The sequence below is a fragment of the Dermochelys coriacea genome, chromosome 5 (genome assembly GCF_009764565.3).
Source record: "Dermochelys coriacea isolate rDerCor1 chromosome 5, rDerCor1.pri.v4, whole genome shotgun sequence".
Classification (NCBI taxonomy): domain Eukaryota; kingdom Metazoa; phylum Chordata; order Testudines; family Dermochelyidae; genus Dermochelys; species Dermochelys coriacea.
Window position 1 is genome coordinate 84,974,196 of NC_050072.1, and position 20,513 is coordinate 84,994,708.

The 20,513-nt window shown below is 38.9% G+C and overlaps 1 protein-coding gene across 1 annotated transcript; it reads left to right on the plus strand.

The window, feature by feature from the left end:
• Positions 1-2,157: 2,157 nt before the first annotated feature.
• On the plus strand, positions 2,158-17,542 carry NFIL3 (nuclear factor, interleukin 3 regulated). The gene is made up of 2 exons (XM_038402145.2): positions 2,158-2,296; positions 15,644-17,542. Exon 2 carries the CDS (start codon positions 15,841-15,843, stop codon positions 17,224-17,226), a length of 1,386 nt encoding a protein of 461 aa, XP_038258073.1. The 5' UTR covers positions 2,158-2,296; positions 15,644-15,840; the 3' UTR covers positions 17,227-17,542.
• Positions 17,543-20,513: the final 2,971 nt, after the last annotated feature.

Here is a 20,513-nt window from a genome sequence, read left to right on the forward strand (position 1 = left end):
TGTGAATGTGAGTGCTCAAGCCAGCAAAACTTATATCATTTAGGGGTGTGTTTTTTCACACCCCCGAGTGACAAAAGTTTTGCTGACATATGTGCTATTGTAGATATGGCCTAATTTATTTAGTATTCTTTTTTTTTAGTACCCTGGGAAGAGAAGTAGACGTATGACAAATGTTAGACTGTAGGCAAGCACCCCTTCTGAACCTTTGTGAACTGTTCTTAAAGGGTGAGACAGGGCCATTCAACTAGAAAATAAATAAATGTGTGATGATTGGTGCTATAAACTATTTCCTTATTTTTGAGGATTTTATGACTGGGATGAGAGGAGAAATTTAAGTCAATAGAAGAAATACTTACATTGTCCTTGAAGTTCAGGGAAAGAAAACACTAGCTGTACTCTCATGCATACAGCAGATGCTCTGTAGCACAAAATGCGAACTGGCTAACAGCAGGCAACACACCCATTAAGGAACCAGGGTAGCTTCAGCAGGCTTTTTGCTAACCAACGATTAACTAAAAAGAAAAGGAGGACTTGTGGCACCTTAGAGACTAACAAATTTATTAGAGCATAAGCTTTCGTGAGCTACAGCTCACTTCGGATGCATCCGATGAGGTGAGCTGTAGCTCACGAAAGCTTATGCTCAAATAAATTTGTTAGTTAGTCACTAAGGTGCCACAAGTCCTCCTTTTCTTTTTGCGAATACAGACTATCACGGCTGCTACTTTAAAACCTGTCAACGATTAACTGTAATTCATTGGAGGATTACCATTACTGGGACTAGGTGACAGATATGTACCTAAAAACAGTTGTGCAATGACTTGGAAACTATAATACTTCTAGCCACTTGCAAGAGTTTTTATTTTTAATTTCTTAGCAGTTACACTCTGCCTAATCACACTTCAGATCAAACAACCTACAAACGTGCCGTGTTTTTATGTTTTTTAAAGCTTATGCTCTAATAAATTTGTTAGTCTCTAAGGTGCCACAAGTCCTCCTTTTCCTTTTAGTGTTTTTTATGTTCTATTTGACATATTTTTATCACTGACTATAAGAACAAGGGCTTTGTTTTTGTTCAGATGACTCCTCCCTACACACAGAGGTGCTCAGTCCCCCACCCATCAAAAAGTTAGCCCCCCTCAACTCCCCCCCCCCGCACACGCTCTGTCAGCATAAATACACAGCCCCGCCGAGCTGCACTCTCACACATCACTCCCCTTCCACACACACTTGCTCACTCCACTGCCCCACAAACACACCCCGCAGGCACCTTCACACTGCGAACATACACTTCCATACAAAGACTGCCCCCCCCCCCAGTTCTACCCATACTCACACGCCTCATCTTTCCCTTTAATTTCCTACAACGGCTTCAAAGTTCTTCAGCTCGCGGCCACTGCAAGGACCTGAGCCTCCACTCGCGGGGAAGGGACTCCGGGCTCCCTTTCCCCGCCGCGTGACGGGCTTGCTGCGGTGTGGGCGCGTGCAGCTTCCGCCACCCGGCCCGCTTCTCTCGGGGCTGCAGGGGTAGGACAAGCAGGCGGCGTGTTTATTTGTGCTGGCCCAATGCCGGCAGCCAGCAGGGCGTATGTCGCCTCTTCTCTGTGCCCCTTCACGCCTGCGCCACAACGGCGTCTGTTTGCACTACGGCTCGGTAAAAGCTCCAGGGTAACTAAATTGCGGCGGAAAGTGTTCCAGAGTCAATAAGCCAAAGACACCGAGGAAGTCTCCACCTTAACTCTGGCCTCTGGCTCTCCTTTGGGTAATTACGTAAATGTCAGCAGCCTCCCTCCCGCCCCTCGGCTGGTTATGCAATACCCAGCGCATATATCTCCTGTACCACACACCGCTCCCATCGGGCGGGGGGGGGGGAAGCGTTAAGGGAGGAGGAAAGGGGGTTCAGTTCAAGTCTGGGCCTGCCCCTATTACTCCCCTCCGCGAGGCATCCATTGGCTGCACCCCGAGAGCGCTGAGCTCTGATTGGGGACGGGCCGCTGCCAGTCACAGCAAAGGCTGGCATGAGGACCGTGCCTTGTGAGGAGTGCACAGGACTGACCTACTAACACAGATCCCTCTCCACGGCGGCGGCAGGAGCACCAGCAGACGCGTTCGCGCTCGGGCTGACACAGAAGCTGCTCCCCTCGCAGGACTGGTGCAAGGGGCTCCCCGGGCTTCACAGCCCCCACACCGAGTTCTCCCGTCCCGCTCCCCGCAGCGATCGGGAGAAGAACAGAGGCCAAAGCTAGCGGATTGCTGGAAGGATACAGCTTATTTCATTCTACCCGTGGCGATCATGAAGGTAAGGTCACATTGTAATGGCTTGTTGTCTACACTGGATCCTTCGGTGTGGTGCTCCTCTGCCTTGTCTTACACACTTACCGGTGTGTGCGTGTGTAAATCTCTCTCTCGAGAGAGAGCTCCATGTAGCTGCATAGAGACGCGTGTTCGCGATGGGTATGTGTGCGTGCGTGTGTGTATTAGGTATATCTATATAAAAAACTTTTGCTAGCATGTCAGTACTGGGACTCGCCACCTTAAGGTGGCCGCTTTGATTGCAGCGCCCTCTCGACGGCACGTAGACTTGGAGCTGCTGCTGCTTGTTTGCTGGCTTTGGATACATTGTTGTTGCATAATATGTCGTCTTGTTTGAGGAAAATTGATGTTTTCGTAGAGAAAAGCGCCAGGGAGGTTTGATCTGACGCTGATCCATGTCCCCCTGGGTGGGGAAAGGGTATATCTGGAGGAGTGGGGAAATAGCTGATTAAAAATACTGTTTTGCCTGCTAAAAGAAGGTTAGTTAAAGGAATAATAACACGAGAAGGAATTTAGAAAATGTCTGTTTAAAAATTCACCTATTTTAGATTTTAAAAAAACAACATGCCTCAGACCCTGTTTATCCTCTGACTGTGTAACAAGCCCGAGGGAAGGCTTGTGGGTCTTGTTCTTTCGCACATTGCATAATCTGTTCGCTGAGTACTGGCAAGCATTTGGATGTGATGTGTGTGTTGCGTGTGCAATACTTTTGGTAATTTTGGTGTAGATTTAGGGAATTAGATCATTAAATGCACTATTTTTTGTGTATTTCACACCAAATAAAGAGTTTTTATTATGCCGATTGTCAGTGACTGTCTACGAGTTTACATTTTCACTTTGCGCTCAGGGATCTTGTTTTTATACACGGAAAAGAGTACATGTAGCATTCAGTTCTCTCATATTATATTAGTTTGTATTTGTCTGTGCCTTTTCCCTCACTTTGCACACTGTTTTTCAGACACTACAATACTGATCATTTAATAGTTTCTGGAAATGTTGCATTATGTAACCACAGAATTTGCTGGCAGTCAGGATAGAAAGAGGGAGCTAATTACTGGATTTTATAATCTCGATACAAAGAAACTAGGACAATCCCAGGCTAAAAAAATGCCACTGTAACAGATTTTTTAAAAGGTGTGTTTAAGAAGGAAAGTAGACAAATGGTAAGTAGGGAGGTAACTCGGGGTTGCTGAATGTGGTATATACCCTTATAATGAAATTTGTGTTAATCTATATTTAGCCCTATCACATTTTAGCAATTGTGGCTTCATCTGCTATTTCGGTCTTTTCTCCAGAGCTGGACAAATAGACGTTCAAGGCCATTTGGCTGAGTTTTTAACCCCACGCTTTGATAAGGCTGTATTTTTAGGAAGGTATTTCTCCCAGACGCTAAGCATTTTGCTAGGCATTGGCTTTCATTAAAAAAAAAAAATATTAAAGGGATTGATACACATTTTAGATCACGCCAACAGCACCGAAGAAGCAAGATAGTCTGTCACCTCCCTTCATGATCGTAATGAACCCGGACGAAATAAAACGCGGGGGACCGGAGGGGGGGAGCAGGGGGAAGGGGTATCCCATTCACGTTAAATATTGGTGGTTTAGAATGTAGCATGGGAAAAGCTGATGTAGGTCAGTATTACATTTTATATTAAGCCAGTTTTTGATTATCCTCTGCCTATGATCGCAATAAAGTGTGCCCAGGCGCAGCTTAGAATAATGACGATGATGCTTAATGAGAAAATAAGAATATTTCCTTTATATGTTGAAAACTATTAATGGCCCCGAACCTGAATTCCTTGCGGAGCCAGAACTGCCACTGGTTTCAACGGCTGAAACCGGGGATGCAAAATCGGGGGCAGGGTCTTTACATGTGCCCTTATTGAGAAGACTGGACTCCTTTCTTAGGTGAATTAAATAAGTAAGATAATTAAGGAGGTCAAGCTCTTTTCAGGAACCGAACCTGGTTTTAGCCACGGCCCCCAGTTTACAGTGTGTACTGTTGTTGCACATTATTCCCTGCTGCCCATGTGGAGTCAATGTAGCTGGGGCATAGGTAGGAGGGTGGATGGATGTGTATTTTTTTGTGGGGGGAGGGAGGGAAGGGTAGGCTTAAGGGCTGTGGGCTTAGTCCATTGGGCGGGAGTGCTGGTGCATGTCTGAGGACCTCCTACAGTCTGGAGGAGAGCAGCAGCCCCTTCCCAAAGTAGCTGTCTTACCCGGGGAGGGGGGGGGGTTTGCACAGGGAGGGGCCGCAGAACTAGGCGTTGGTTATTGTGACGGGGGGAGGCGGATGGCGCTGCTGCTGCTCCGCATTCCTTTGTTCTGGAGCTGGGGGCGGATGGGAGGCCGCCCTGAGCCCCGGGAAGGGCGGGAGGAGGCGAGTGCTTGGGGAGGGCAGCCTGGGCTGAGCACGAGTGTTAAGGAAAGCGGAGTAAATAAGGCAAGATCATAACACTCGGTTGTTTTGTACTGACAGGGAGCGAGCGAGAGAAGAACAGGCTCGGCAGTGGGAGGGATGCGTCCCCCGTCACGTAGTGTGTGTACTCGCTGTTCATTAACACGAAGCCGAAGTGGGGGAGGGAAGGAGGGGAAAGGAAGCGTCTCTCCCTCTGGGTTGAGAATGGAAACATGTTAAGCAATTCAGCCTGCTCCCACGTCCTCTCCTGCACCAACCACAGCGCCCTGCTGCAGCAGCCTTTGTGCCTAGGCTTGGCAGCCCCGCGTACAATATTGGGCTTTCTAGGGCGGCTCGCATAGTTTAGTCGCCTGCTCATGTCTTTGAATTTTATACAGAGAGAGAATTTTACTTCTGTTGGACGGCAGAGACAAGCACGCTATAGAGCAGGTCTGTGCCCCCCCCCCCGTCCCCCACACACTTGCACTCCTGAGCCTCAGAGTAGCAGCCGTGTTAGTCTGTATTCGCAAAAAGAAAAGGAGGACTTGTGGCACCTTAGAGACTAACAAACTTATTTGAGCATAAGCTTTCGTGAGCATCCGATGAAGTGAGCTGTAGCTCATGAAAGCTTATGCTCAAATAAATGTGTTAGTCTCTAAGGTGCCACAAGCACTCCTTTTCTTTTTGCTGCAGGTAAGACTTTCTAATGCAGCGTGTATTAAGATCCCCGTTTTACAGAAGTGGAAACTGAGACACAGCCATGAAAATTTTTATTATTTATGTGGGTTTATGCCTTTTGCTGAATTTGACTCAAAACAATGTGACAATGTGTCTATTTGGCGTTATTGATAAATATGTTATGTTCAAAAAATATCCTGTGATTACTCCTTATCCTTGCATCTTGAGTGATCAACTTCAAGTATAAAGAAAAGGAGTACTTGTGGCACCTTAGAGACTAACACATTTATTTGAGCTCCAGTTATTTGTATATAAAATCTATTTTGAATTTACCTTGCTGCATTCAGTAATTCATGCAATACAAAGGCTACATTAATATAATGCTAAGGGCATTATTCTTATTGTCCTCAGTCAAAACACTGACTTCAATAGGAATTTTCACTGAAAAAGGTCTGCAGGTTTGTCCCAAGACATGAGTTAAACCAGCAAAATCAAGGAACACTGAGTAATGCTCCTTCACATTATTGGCACTAGCAGAAACTACTATAAAAGTTGTTACATTATAGATATCTTTATTTGACTTTTAATGTTTTAACATTTTTCAGAATTATCTGCCTTCACTTTCCATTTTTAGTTATCTTCTATTTTTAGCTTGACTTATTCTCTAAAGAATTGTTAACCAGCTTTCAAAATATCCAGCTTCCTGGATTTGCCCTCAAAGCTTCACGTTTCTGTTTGAATTGAAATGATTTAAAAGGTGTCAAAAAGCTTACAGTCTTCCCACAAGCAACATGAACTTCTACGACCTCGTCACATCTTATCTTAGCCTGTGAAGAAACGGTATTTGCCATACTTTGGCTGAAAATTGTGGAACACGCAGATATTGCTTTTGCTGATTATAGCATGATTATGTACTCAACAGCATATATCAGTCACTGTTCTACTTGTTCAAGCACTTGTCTTTTTTATTTCAAGATATCTTTTGCTCATTTTAAGCTGACTTGTTTGCATAACCATTTGCTAAAGTAACATTTATGCAGTTTGTTTTTCCAGACAGCAACCCTGTTACCATATTTTTGTGAGCTGCAGTTATAACATCACTATGATGCAATAACTTGAACAATAAAATTCTTTGTTTGGATCTTACTACACACAGTTAAGTAATGTGTCTGAGTCATCAGCTTAATAGATTCTTCCAGGTGACCTTGCCATGATAATTACAGCCAGTTATGAGATATAAATGTGCTTAGGATATGTAATAAAAAAAGATGCAAATATGTGCCCAAATCCTGCGGTCCCTTCCCAGGCAAAATATCAATTAATTTAAATGTTAAACTATTTTTCAGAGTTAAAAACCCATTTAGGTAAACATTTTCATTCAAATATTGGTAATTTTAACTGATAGTGGTGGGGTGAGCTTGACTGTCAAAAGTAAGGACTTGAAAAATGAAGACATTTTGAATTTGATTCAAAATGTGATAGAAACAATGCCCTTGAGAACTCCTTCTTTGTTTCTCTATTTTTAAAAAAGTGTGCCTGAAATTTATTAACATTAATATACTGTTTGATATCCTGTGTTTTTTCCTGCCTAACTTACACTTGAGTTAGTGCTTGTCCAAATTAGCATAACATAGGAATACTGAAAGACTTTGTAAATTCTGAGCATGGATATTACATAAGAGATTTTCTTTTTGATCGGAAAGAAATACCTTTTTTACACCTTTTTTTTAGTTTTCTCTGCTGTGGAGTTACAATATAAAAACAGTAGCAATGAGCTGTCTGTAGGAAAATTATATAATTTGATTATGGAGTAAAAATACATACAATAAAACTAAGTTCATATTTTTAGTATATATTGTTTATTATTAACACATGCTTAGATTCTTCTATTTTGTGTTTGTTGATAATATGTTTTGTCAAGGAAGCCCACACTCATCAGAGCATAGACTCTTCATTGTTTTAACAAGTTTAGGAAGAAATGTTCACATCCCAGTGGTAGTAAATAGAAGATTAAATGGAATGTGCTTTTAAAGCTTTCACTCCTTGTCATTCTGTGCTGGAATATTTTCTTGCATGTATCCTGTTTTAGTTACCATATCTTGCAGGGTTATCATACAGCTTTGACTCAGTTTTCTGTTCTGTTGCTGAGTTTCTTGATAAGTGTTTCTGACTGAATGACCAAACTCAACCTCTAATGGAGTTTGCATCACAAGCAGTTCAATGTAGGCCCCAGTCCTGCAATTGGCTCTGTGGGGATGGACCCACGCCTACATTTGCATGGAGTCCAAGTCCCTGGCTTTGTGTGGACACAGTGGTCCATGCATGTGGATCATCTTGCAGGATTGGGGCCTACATATATTGCTATTTCTGTTTCATTTGCAATGTGTGTTAGAAATTATTACACATATTGTCTATTACATCATGATTTTTCACTTTTTTGCAAGTCATTTCTTATGGCAGAGATATAGGGCCAAATTGTCAGCTGATGTACATTGACATAGTACCACTGCCTTCAGTAGAACAACACTGGTTTATACCAGCTGAGGATCTGGCTCATATTTGGGGTTGGTGAGAATATAATACTATTAATACGTAAGAATGTTATTTGTTTTAGGTATAATTGAAACAACATTCCATAATCATTTTTGTATTTTTGTCTTATGGCCTTTAATTGAGGGGGAAAACAAAACAAAAGAATTTTTTCAGTGTTTGAAATTAGCTAGGTTGTGATTTTGTTTTTGGAAACTTTTTAATATGAAAATAGTGATCTTGCATAATCTAAAATGTTTATTATGAAGCAGCAAGTGACATAGGAAAAATCTTCCTGTTATAGTCTTCATAATTTTACAAATTATTTTTAGCTCAATTTAATATTTTTTATAATAACCCATTAGAATCATAATAATGAAATATGTTTCTTTACCCGAGTATGTCTTCCTGTGCACCTTTACACTACCAGCTTATCATTAAGATTGCTCCTGAGTACTCTGAATTAATGACACTGATTTTTTTATATAACAAATCACTGAAGCATTTGTTTTGGAAAAATTAAAAAAAATCAATAGAGAATAACACAGGCTTTCCAAACAAATAGGAAGAAAATATAGGTCAAATGTGGGCTACTAACCTTGACTGACCTTTTGAGCAACAGCTATTTTTAACACACATTCAGTTCTCTCCAGACGATAATTTTATTTGCATAATTTGTGTTATTAACCTTTGAGAAGCAAACTATACTTTAATGAGTTAATCTGTAATTATTAAGATAAACAGTAGCAGAAGTGTGTTTCCTAACACTGGAGGCCTTTCATAAGACTTCAACCTTCTGGGTACAGCTTCAAGTTTGACAATATGGAAGTACTATAGTATTTCAAGTGCCTTGATAAGCTTTACTGTATTTGTGCGACTGTGGAGAATCTAATAAATTAACAATACACTTAATGTGAATGTAAGAGAATCAAGTAGATTCCTCTTTTTGACAGGTTTCAGAGTAGCAGCCGTGTTAGTCTGTATTCGCAAAAAGAAAAGGAGTACTTGTGGCACCTTAGAGACTAACAAATTTATTTGAGAATAAGCTTTCATGAGCTACAGCTCACTTCATCTTTTTATTACCTTTAAAAAAATAAAATAAAGAAGTTTTATCCAAAATGTTTCATCTTGTGTGAAAACATCATAATGAGTATTACACTGATCTGTAATTGAATTATGGATTGATCCTTCAGTCTTTAAACAATTAAGATGCTCATTGATTTGAGAGAGGTGTGTTATGTGCACAGGATTAAAAATAGTAGATAATATCAGAATTCTAATCCTAATTTTATCATGTTTCCTCTGTAATTTTGAGTAGCCACTCAGTCGTACCATGTAATCCTGTTCACCAGCGTGGTCCCAGAAAGGCTAAACTTCATCTGATCTAAACTGCATGGGTTGGCTGACCCACAATCCTGCATGAGGGCTGGCATTCTGGATCCACTCAAGACAGTGGCGAAACTGCCATTGATCCTGTGTAGGACCAGATCTAAGACACTTCAAAATAAATGGGATTATTTTGAATGCCTTCAGTGGGGTTTGGCTCAGACCATAGCAGCCAGATCCTCAGCTGGGGTAAATTGTCATAACTGAATTAACTTCAATGGAACTATGATAGTTTACACAAGGTGAAGATCTATCCCCAAGGCAGTAGAAATTCATGGTACTACATTTACCTATAATCTGCAAGGAGTAGTTGTAGACAGGCTCCAAATTGTGGAGATTTGGTTTCTCAGACTCACCTGTTAATTTAGGTTACTTCTACGCTACAAGCTAGGGCTGTGATTCCCCCTGCTTGAGGATATATACTCGGGCTAGCTTTCATGGGGCTAGCATGAGTATAAATAGCAGTGTAGCCTGGGTGGCATCAGTGGAGGCATGGCTGAGCTGAGTCAAGTACATATTCACTAGGTAGCATATATTCACTAGCATATTCGTACTCAGCATGGCTCAGCTGTGCCACTGCTGCCATTACCTGTTCTACCACTGCTAAACTGCTATTTATATTTGTACTAACTCTATGAGAGCCGGCATGAGTATGGGTGCATGAACAGAGGAATCACATCCCGAGCTCTTAGTCTAGATGTAGTATTTGGCTGTATGCTCTCTTTCAAAATTGCCCCTCAGTTTCCCCAACTGGAAAATGGGGATGATAATACATCTTCACCTTATTAAGGTGTTGGGGTCAGTTAGTCAGGAAATATTTGTAAAGTGTTTTGAAGATGGAAAATACTAAGTATATTCTTAATTTTTTAGAAATGTTGAGTGCAAAATGGTTGTTGGGTTGGGTGCCTAGGAATGCCAGTGTTTCTGGTTCATGAAGAGACTTTAAAATAGTTGCCCCATGACAGGATGCTAACGATAACATATCTAATGATAACTATGCAAAACATTGAAAACAACAACTGGAAATCTAAATATATATACTTAAATTTAGTTTGCTTGGTTGGTTGGTTTAGCAAATTGTTTATATTATACTTGACAGCGTTTATTTAAATAGGTGCTGCGAAGTCACAGTGACAGAATACATGGTTCTCACTTTAGAGATATTAGAAATGAATATTTTTCAGTAGTCTTGTTCTTGGGAGGACTCTAAGATTTGTAGACTTTTGATTTTAGAAAATTGCAGAGTGATTCAAAAAAAGTCTTGAAACTGTATTTCATTTAGTCCAGTGCAGTCATCACCAGAATGTCAAGGGAACAGAAATAATTACCAGGGCTGCCGGAGTGGGGGAGGAGGGGAGAGTTTCTCCCAGTCACCCCAAAATGATGGAGGGGCAACTGGGCCAAGTTTGAGTGAGAGGTGTTGTATCTGGGCGCAGGTTTGGGGCCACCATCAATAGTGTGAGGCGTGACTTGCCCACCCCAGCGGGGCTCACATCCCACCATCTCCCCCACTGGCATCATCACACTGGACCCAAGGCCACCCACCAGGCCGAGAGCCCGGAGGTGGGAGTGGAATTGGGGATACCACTCCCACCAGTAGTTGGGCTGGAACTCGGGTAGAGGTGGGACTGGGAGCGACCCCCTGGCCTCATACCGGGCAGAGCCCCTCCCCACTAACTCCACAGGGAGGGAGTGATCCCACAGGCCTGGCGTCTCTCTGACACCCTATCACCCTCTTCTCTTCTTAAATTCTTTTGTTTCCATGATAATTTTCTTGGCAGGATGCGGGTGGGGAGGTTCAGTTTTAGGTTTTGCCTTAGGCCCCCAAAATCCTCTCGGTGGCCCTGATAACCACCAATGTTAAAACAATACTGTAGAGAGTTTCATAAAACATTTTTGAAGAATTTAATCATGGATATAATGCAAATTATTTTTAATAAATATAGAATCATTCTTTGCTAAGGAACGTAAATCTTGTTCAATAAAACAATATGGGTCATATTTTGGCTTGGGAAACACACATGTATGGGAACCACATGTGCGTATTTCAACACACAATTAACCTACATGATTACATTAGAAAGAACAAAGAGAATCAAAATTATGGCCCAGTCCTGTAACTGTATTGCTTATTTAAGTATATAATATGAACATGTGAGTAAGAGTTGCATGATCAGGACTTTTTTATATTATCTTGAGACTATCTGAGTGCTTCAATGTTTTAAAATCCATGGATAAATTAACATCTCATGGCTTCTGTGCACATTATTTCTTGTTTCATTAGTATGAATTTTAGAGAAAAGTCATATTAGCTCTTGAATCTGAGGTCGGACTCTGCTCGTATTGAAGTCAATGACAAAATTGCAGTGGAGCAGGATTGGGTCTGTAATTAAGTTAATAGGGTTGAATGCTATTACATTGTTGAATTGGCACTCAATTCCATTAACGTCAACCAACCCAATAAATAATTAAATAAATAAAAACCATCAGCAGTGATTAATGTACAGCAGTATTAAATGTTGTTTTTAGAATACTTTGAGGGAGTGATAAAGTAATTGCAAAATTAATCAAAAGGGAAAATATTGGAATTTGAAATGTAGTCAGAGGAATCATTACAGTTCATTAGTTTATGTGTAAATACTCATGTTTTCCAGTGGAATTATAAAATACAATAGAAGTGAAATGGCTGTTTTTATTGAAGGCATTTTGCCATTATCATCAGATGAAATTTAATTTGTTTACAGACTCTGTATTGAGCTGATCCACGTGGAAAACCATTAACAGACAAGGGATTTTAGTTCTCTATTTGTATAACTGCAGTTTTCAATAAGATGATACAAATGTTCAAGGAAGATACTGATAGAACTAATAATTTGCTGGTGCTTTAATGACTTACCAAAAGCAAAATGTCAAAGCTTTTGACATAAGTGGCAATTATATAAGGTCGACCTAAAAATCATTGGCCAAATTTAGACCTTATGCATCTCTCACATGGATACAGGCCGGGGGCGCATATAAATGTTGCCTGCAAAGCACTGTTGTTTTGAACACATATTTAGGTGAGCCATGGACTCGTGAACAATTCCTCCTTCATTCAGGTTATTCATGCCAAGGGCACCAGTAATATGCACCAGATGGAGCGTGGCCAAAACAGGAGATATGTTTGCTGAAACAAGCAGACCATGCCTCCTTGGAATGCCCCAATCTGCAGAAGTCCTGTGGCGCATGAACTCTGCAGTAAGCAAAATATTACAGCCCACCCTGGTTGTATTTTTTTGCTTAAGTGCAACCTGAGGCCTGAATATTGCCCTGTGAAAGAACATTTGAATTTGGAATCATTGCGTACTCAAAACTCCCAGTGACTGAGAGAAGATTGGTGGTAAAGAACTGAATTTTGAGTATTCGGTGTTTGGATGGGTTTGTAATAATTCTGATCCTACCAATTATCTGTCTGTTATTATTTGTATTAATATTAATATTATTTTATTATTATTGTTCATAATTAGATGTATAATGGTAGTGCCCCAAAGCTTCATTCAGGATGGACTGGGGTCTCATTCTGAATGTTGTAGAAAAGCAAAGACACGATTCTTGCCTTGAAACACAATCTAATTGAAAGACAAAACACCACACTCCCACAATAAGAACGAAAGAGGGAAGGAAGATGAGAATAATTGTAATAAGATCATGTTGCTACTTAAGCTGGCTTGTATATTGCTTGAACGTTTCAAATAATGTAAATATTTTAAAAATATGTACAAATAACTAATTATCATCAAATCCCTGTCCCTGGGATTTTCAATGACTAATAATGTTAAAAAGACCTTGAAGTTCCAGCTTGTACAACACAGCACATTAATGTATAGGATATAAGCTTGTATGTATATAAGTATCCACTCTTCTAGGAGTATCAATGACTGGTATCTGATTTTGATTTCAGTTATCTACTACATTTTATATTTTACTCAAATCTCTGTGTCATTCGGGTCTGATCCAACTCCCATTGAAGGCCCACTGTATCCCACTGACTTCAATAAGAATTGGATCAGAGTCTTAAAGAATAAATACATAACTTCTAGTAAAGATATGTTTTCATTGATATTTGATAGAAAAGGTGTACTGTTTCACATTATGTACTTTAGAAAGTGGATACATTTCCTCACAAGATAGTTACTGGTCAGAATTCTTTTGATCCAGTAATCCCAGTGCAACAGAATAATGTAAATGTAACCTGTGCATTGTATTTTACATGACATAAGTCAAAGGATGAACATTCTGGAAATGATTTCAATTTCCAGTTGACCAGATTGATTATATTTTTTGTTACTGTAACACAACATTATGTGATGCATTTAAACATTTAAACATTTTACCTGTATTGCAAGCATTCTGACTCATTTAAAGAAATGTACATTAAAATCCATATGTTCAACACTGAATTTTTAACAGTATTCTACTGCATTCAGTTATACTAATGCTAAAATACTGCATTATAATAAGCAGAATTGCTGTAATGGTACTTCAGGAAAACAAACTATAGAGATTTTATATGAAGTGTGGGGATATGTGATGGTGAGTTTCTTTCTTTAAAGGCCTGATGCAAAGCATGTTTAACTTAATGGAGTGACTCCCATTGACTTCACCATGGGCTTTAGATCAGGCCTAATTGTGTAGTTATTTGTATATTAGTTATATTTCTGCTTTTCAAGCGCAGTAATTTGTGGTGCTCTTGTTGCTGTAAATAGTTAATGTTGTCTATGGAGTGGTTAGCTCTTGACTTCATTTTCCATTAAGGTTGCATTACCAAAGACAAATAGTTATAAGCCAGTAATTAACCATGGATTTTAGGAAAGTCTGCTTAGCTGTTCTATTAAATGTGTTAATTTTTCATGACAGAGGAGTTGGCATGGTTTGATGAAACAGAACCCAGCTTGAAACCCAAGTCTTTATGATCCCTGATTAATTATTATTACATCGCTCACTCCACTTTGCCTTCTGGAAAAGACAAGAGAAACTGGCAGAATACAATTAATTAATTTTTTGTGACTTTCCCAGATGATAAAGTTAAAATTAGTTTCATTAGTCATTGTAAACACATGCCCAATAAATAGTGACATTAAGCTAAAGTCACTGCTATATTCATTTTTTTTTAAATATACAGGCAGCATACAGATAGTCTGTAAAAGCAGTTGTCTTGCTAAATTTATTTTATCGGGAACATGACTAACCATGGAAAATTTGGTATGGAGGGAAACTATGTCTAGGATCAAAAAGAAATTTTGTTATGAGAACAAAGTATTTTTGTATTGATATGAATTAAATAATACAAAATGCCAGCTTAAATGCTAAGTCAAATTTTAATGACAAAATGTCTTGAGTTAAAGGTTAAGCTAGTTTTCTTTAGTTGATGATCCCATTTCAGATTTAAACTTCTATTCTAATTTGTGCAGTGTTTTGCTGCAGTTATGTATCCTTAAATGTTGCTAAATTATACTGTGGTATAGTAAAAACATTTTTCAAATGAGAATTATGTTAGTAAATGTTATCTTAATGTAATTTCACTAATTACTCAATAGTTTTTTCTTTTTAGATACAAGAGATCAACCTTATGTAATATTTTTGTTGTTGTTGATTTTTGAAAAAAAGTGACATGTCAGAATTATATAACTTGTGCTTAAACTAATTTATATTGATATGACCAGGAAAAAGCGTTCTTAAATGTCATGTGATCTCTATACTAAATGTAAAAATAATATATGTTTTAAAAGTTAATTATTTTTATGTGCTGTGTAGCTGAAATGTGTTCTCTGTCATTATTTTAAGGCAAAGAAAAAGGCATTGTAACCTCTTTAATCAGCGTGGGTTATTTTTAATCTGTATGGACCCAAATATATAACATTTCTAAATCACACACCACAGCTGCTTTTGGAAGAGAGAACTTTATATGGAGGGATAAGATATTTTCCAGTGCTGCTAATCAACATGTCTAGTCATCTGTTAGTGTAGAGGCTTAAGTTGGTCAATGACGTAATGACAAGTTCTATGACAACATTATTGTTGAATCAAAAACAAATGTTGTTTTTACTGCTTTTCTTTGGATCAGACTTTACTTGTTTTGAAAACAGGAACCATTATTTTAAATTTTTTTAATTGCATGGGGGAGGGAGAAAAGCTGCTAGCTGGTTACATAAAGTGAACTGGATCATTGTAAGTGTTGAGTTTCTTTTGTAGTCTAAATAGGTTTAATGAATCAATCATTATTCTAAATTATGTATTTTGAAAGTAGCATTTTAAAGCAGAAAATCACAATAATCAACTAATGGTGCTTTTTATTTGTTACAGGTTACTTAGAAGGTTCCCATTACATCTCTCAAGAAGTAAATTGGATCTGAACATTCTTCTGTTTAATAATATGAAACAAAAGGAATAATGCATATGGATTTAGAATTACTGTATTTATTAGGTAGTTATGGTTTGAGAAGCACTGGGAAAACAGCTCACTCTGTTACTCATCATAGATCTACTAAAAATTGCTTCTGATGCAGCTGAGAAAAATGCAGACCGTTAAAAAGGAACAGGCACCTGTTGACACAAGTAGCAATGTGGACAAAATCATGGTACTTAATTCTACTTTAACAGAAGTGTCTGAAGACTTGGCTACAAATGAAGACATAATACTTAATGAAGGAAATAGTGGAAAAAACAAATCTTCATCATGTCGGAGAAAGCGGGAATTCATTCCAGATGAAAAGAAAGATGCTATGTATTGGGAAAAAAGACGAAAAAATAACGAAGCTGCCAAAAGATCTCGTGAAAAACGACGACTGAATGACCTTGTCTTAGAGAACAAACTAATTGCATTAGGAGAGGAGAATGCCACGTTAAAGGCTGAGCTGCTTTCACTGAAGCTAAAGTTCGGTTTAATTAGCTCTGCAGCATATGCCCAAGAGATACAGAAGCTCAGTAATTCAACAGCTGTGTATTTCCAGGACTATCAAACTTCCAAATCAAATATTAACTCATTTGTGGATGAACATGAACCATCTATGGTAGGTAGTAGTTGTATTTCTGTCATCAAACACTCTCCACAAAGCTCTTTGTCTGATGTGTCTGAAGTATCCTCAGTAGAGCATACTCAAGCAAGTCCTATACAGAATAATTGCAGAAGTCCTGAAAATAAGTTTCAAATTATAAAGCAGGAGCCAATGGAATTGGAGAACTATGCAAGAGAGTCAAGAGATGATAGAGGCTCCTATACAGCATCCATGTTTCCAAACTACATAGTAAATACCTTTAATGGGTACTCACATTCCCCTCCTCTGCTGCAAGTTAATAGGTCCTCCAGTAATTCTCCAAGAACTTCAGAAACTGATGATGTGGTCATAGGAAAGTCATCTGATGGAGAAGATGAGCAGCAGGTCCCTAAAGGTCCAATTCATTCCCCAGTTGAACTTAAAAATGTTCACGCAACAGTTAAAGTTCCAGAGGTGAACTCTTCTGCACTGCCTCACAAGCTTCGAATTAAGGCCAAAGCCATGCAAATCAAAGTGGAAGCAATGGATAGTGACTATGATGCCACACAGAAACTATCATCACCAGTTGAGATGACATCTAAAAGACATTTTGAGCTTGAAAAGCATAATGCACAAAATTTGGTACATTCTTCTCACACTCCTTTCTCTGTTCAAGTGACTAATATCCAAGACTGGTCTCTCAAACCAGAACACTGGCACCCAAAGGAACTCAATGTAAAAATTCAGAGTGGTTGCAAAACTGGAGTTGTTGAAATTAAAGACAATGTCTACAAAGTATCTGAGTCAGAGAACTTGTATTTGAAGCAGGGCATAGCAAACTTATCTGCAGAGGTTGCTTCACTTAAAAGACTTATAACTACACAACAAATCTCTGCTTCAGACTCTGGTTAAGTTACTACTGAATAAAGGCTTATTGTTTTAAAGGATGTCATTTGCAGTAGATCAATATGTTTTGTATTATGCTGAATTTTCACTGGACTTGTGATGTCATTTCACTGTAATGTTCACATAATGTCTGATTGATGGTGTCTTTTTGTGCACAAATTATTATGAAGACTAGGTTGTGTTATGATCACTATGCCTTGTGTATAGTCAAGTAGCCTGTATGGGGGCTGTATATAGTGAACCTTTTTTTCCCCTTGTTGTTGTTCTATTATAAAATGTGCAAGTTACCAGTTACAATAAAATATTGGTGACAAACACAGAACATCTACTCCAGGTCAATTGATTTCTATAAATATGTAAATATTTTGTTAATGATCAAATAAGAAGTCTTCCAAAATGTATTTCAGTTCACTCATATACTTGAGGTTTACAGCGTAAATAAACCAAATTGAAATTTATGACATACATGCTTGGAAAAAATCCTAGGTCACATTTTTTTCTTACAGCCCTTTTATAAGAGAATAGAAACTGGATTGATGTATTAAAAAAGATGTAAATTTGAAGATCAAGCTTTCGTACCTTATTTATTACAGTAGACATACCAAAATAATAATATTAAGAAAATGTTTCTACTACAGTCTCAAATGAAAGAATATCTGGCTTTCAGTGCAGCTTCTTGAGACAGATACTGAGACATTTATCTTGTATAGCTTGATTGTCCATATAAAATTAAGATTGTGGATCTTTGTAATTCATAGAACCATGAAGCTGGAGTAATAGGTAAATCCTGCTGCAGCCCCTCTGGCCTTAATCAGTGTTCCAGGCCTGAAATACAGGGGATCTGCATCATTTCCACTGTGTAGACATGGGGTAGGCTATCTACAGACAGGCCACGCAAAACGACTCTGCATCTCTTGGATGTAGTAGTTCTCTCCATAGCCATATGGACATCCACAGGTTAAAAACCCTTACAAAGCACACTATGGTATCACCAGTGGGGTTGCAAGGTCCAGTTATAGGAATGAAATAAGGTTTATACGAGATCCCTGGAAGTGGCTAGCTCTAGATCTGGATGGAAAGGGGGGGGGGGATCTAAAATAAATGTAATTTCCATTTTTTGTCCAAAAAAAAAATTTCTGTTGAAATTTTCTGACTTGCTTTAGTGAGCTGACAACAAATGTCCATGTACGTTGCATCAAGAGTTTTAAGTGTAAAGAAGACAAAATAAGAGACTCAAACCATCTGTGCAGTTCAGCTCCCCTTTATCTTTGCACTGGCAACAAGTGTTTCACACTGTGTTTGGCTAGGCTAGAGTCAGTATTTTTTTTCTTTGTGAGGAGCCATTAGGGCATGAAGACTTCATACTAAATTATACTCCTATCAGTTTGGCTGGCCAAATTCTCACATTTTTAAATATTAAATAGTTTTTAAAATAGTATCTGCGTTTGGCAGGGTTCTTTTTCTAGATAATTTGCCATCATTTAAAAAAAAATGAATAAACACCTTATGGTTTCCTGGAGAAAATCACGATTAATTGCCATGATCCATGATTCGCCCTCCTTTAAGCCAGCATTGATTTAAAAAAACTGGAGTGAGTGATATTAATTTCAAACTTCTCTAAGAATGGGAGGCAGATTTAAATTAGTTGGCGGTGGGGGGAACGTTGGGTGAAGAAGAACGTCTGAAGTAACTTTCTATAGCTGTGGAACTTGGGTGAAATCCTGTGCCTACTAAAGTCAATGGCAACTCCCACTGACTTCAATGGAGCCAGGATTTCACACCCTGTCTTTTCTGTGGCTGATGAACCATGGTTGTGTTCTGTGTGTGTTGGTCTTGTAATAGAAGCAACTGGTGATTTTTCACATTTCTTTGCATTCACAAAGCCTGTTAATTGCTGAACTGCAACCATAGCATTCAGAGCTGCTAACGGAAGTACACCATTCTCTTAAATCACCCACTCTTATTTCATGTCCTAATAATGCAATAGACACTAGAGTTAGGATTTGTGTACATTTGGCAAGTAACAGAGGGAACACACTTTAACTTTTCTGAAAAGGAGTCCAGGATTACCACATAAAACTAAGGGAACTGCAAGTGAATGAACAGGATTTGAAACACTAGAAGATGATTGCTATGAACTGTTTGCTTGAAAAACATCTTCTGTAAGAAACCACAGAATTCTTTAAATATTTTAGATATTATTTATCTCCTTGTGTAACAAAATGTGTTCAGTGGGATGATTTAAAAGGATGATTATTGACATCTGTGTAAGCTGACCTACATCTTTAACTGTTCATCTGTTTGGTTATTTTAGCTCTTGTTACTTACAGTTGTCTGTTGTAATGGATAAATTCTGCCCTCCTTTCTAGATGGTTATATTTTTGCACTAGTTTGTATGTCTCTATTTTGTGCAACTATTGTTTGATAGCAATGGTTGTTGGGGAGTCTTACCGGAAATCAACAGTGGCTTAGAAACAGGATCTTGTGTTATATGTACTCTCCCATGCATCTTAGCTTTTTTGCTTTCTTTAAAAGAAATACGTTGTTTCCTAAAATCACTATGAATATGTGCATTATACCAGCCTAGTCTATAGGCGTTATCTCATCAGCTGTGAAGGTGATGACAGAAAGATTTTTTTTTTCATGTGAGTAATGTTGTGCATCTCACATAAAATTACATTATAAGGGGCAGGGAGGAGGTTGCACATACAGGACCAGGTTCTCAACCACAGTTCTGTCCCTTTTGCACCAGAATCTGGCCAAAACTGGCCAGCTGAGAACTCTTAACTGATACAAAGCATAGCTGACTTCTACACCAACTTCCCTTCCCCAACACAGGACCATGTCAGGGGAGGGAGGGGGTTAACTTGGCCAGGAGAAAGGAGGAGTGGAACTCCACTCCCATACAGAAATTTGCAGCTGGCATATGGTCCCTTATGTCAGAGCTGGGAATATTTGAGAATCAGGGAGTCTTAACCATGTCCCTGATGGCTCTAATCCCCCATCCCCTTTCCTGTGCGGAGTGTTTCTTGGCACAGGAGAAAATTTGACCCACATTAAAAAAGCTGCAATAGCTGGTCCATTAATCCCCATATTGGGGATCTGAGGCCTTGTTTGTACATAAACACACTTCAACTAAAGCTGTGCAAATCTTTGTATGGATACCCTTATTTCAATTTGAGCGGCTTATTTTGGTTTGGCTTAAGTTCCAAATCAACTTAAACTAAACTGAATAATCTTGGTTTAAATAGAAATGAGAGTGTCCCACGCAGTCTTTTGCACCAGTTTAACTA

What these genes read in the sequence shown, in the direction of transcription:
- NFIL3 (XM_038402145.2), top strand. Translation starts at nt 15,841, where the DNA reads ATGCAGCTGAGAAAAATGCAGACCGTTAAAAAGGAACAGGCACCTGTT.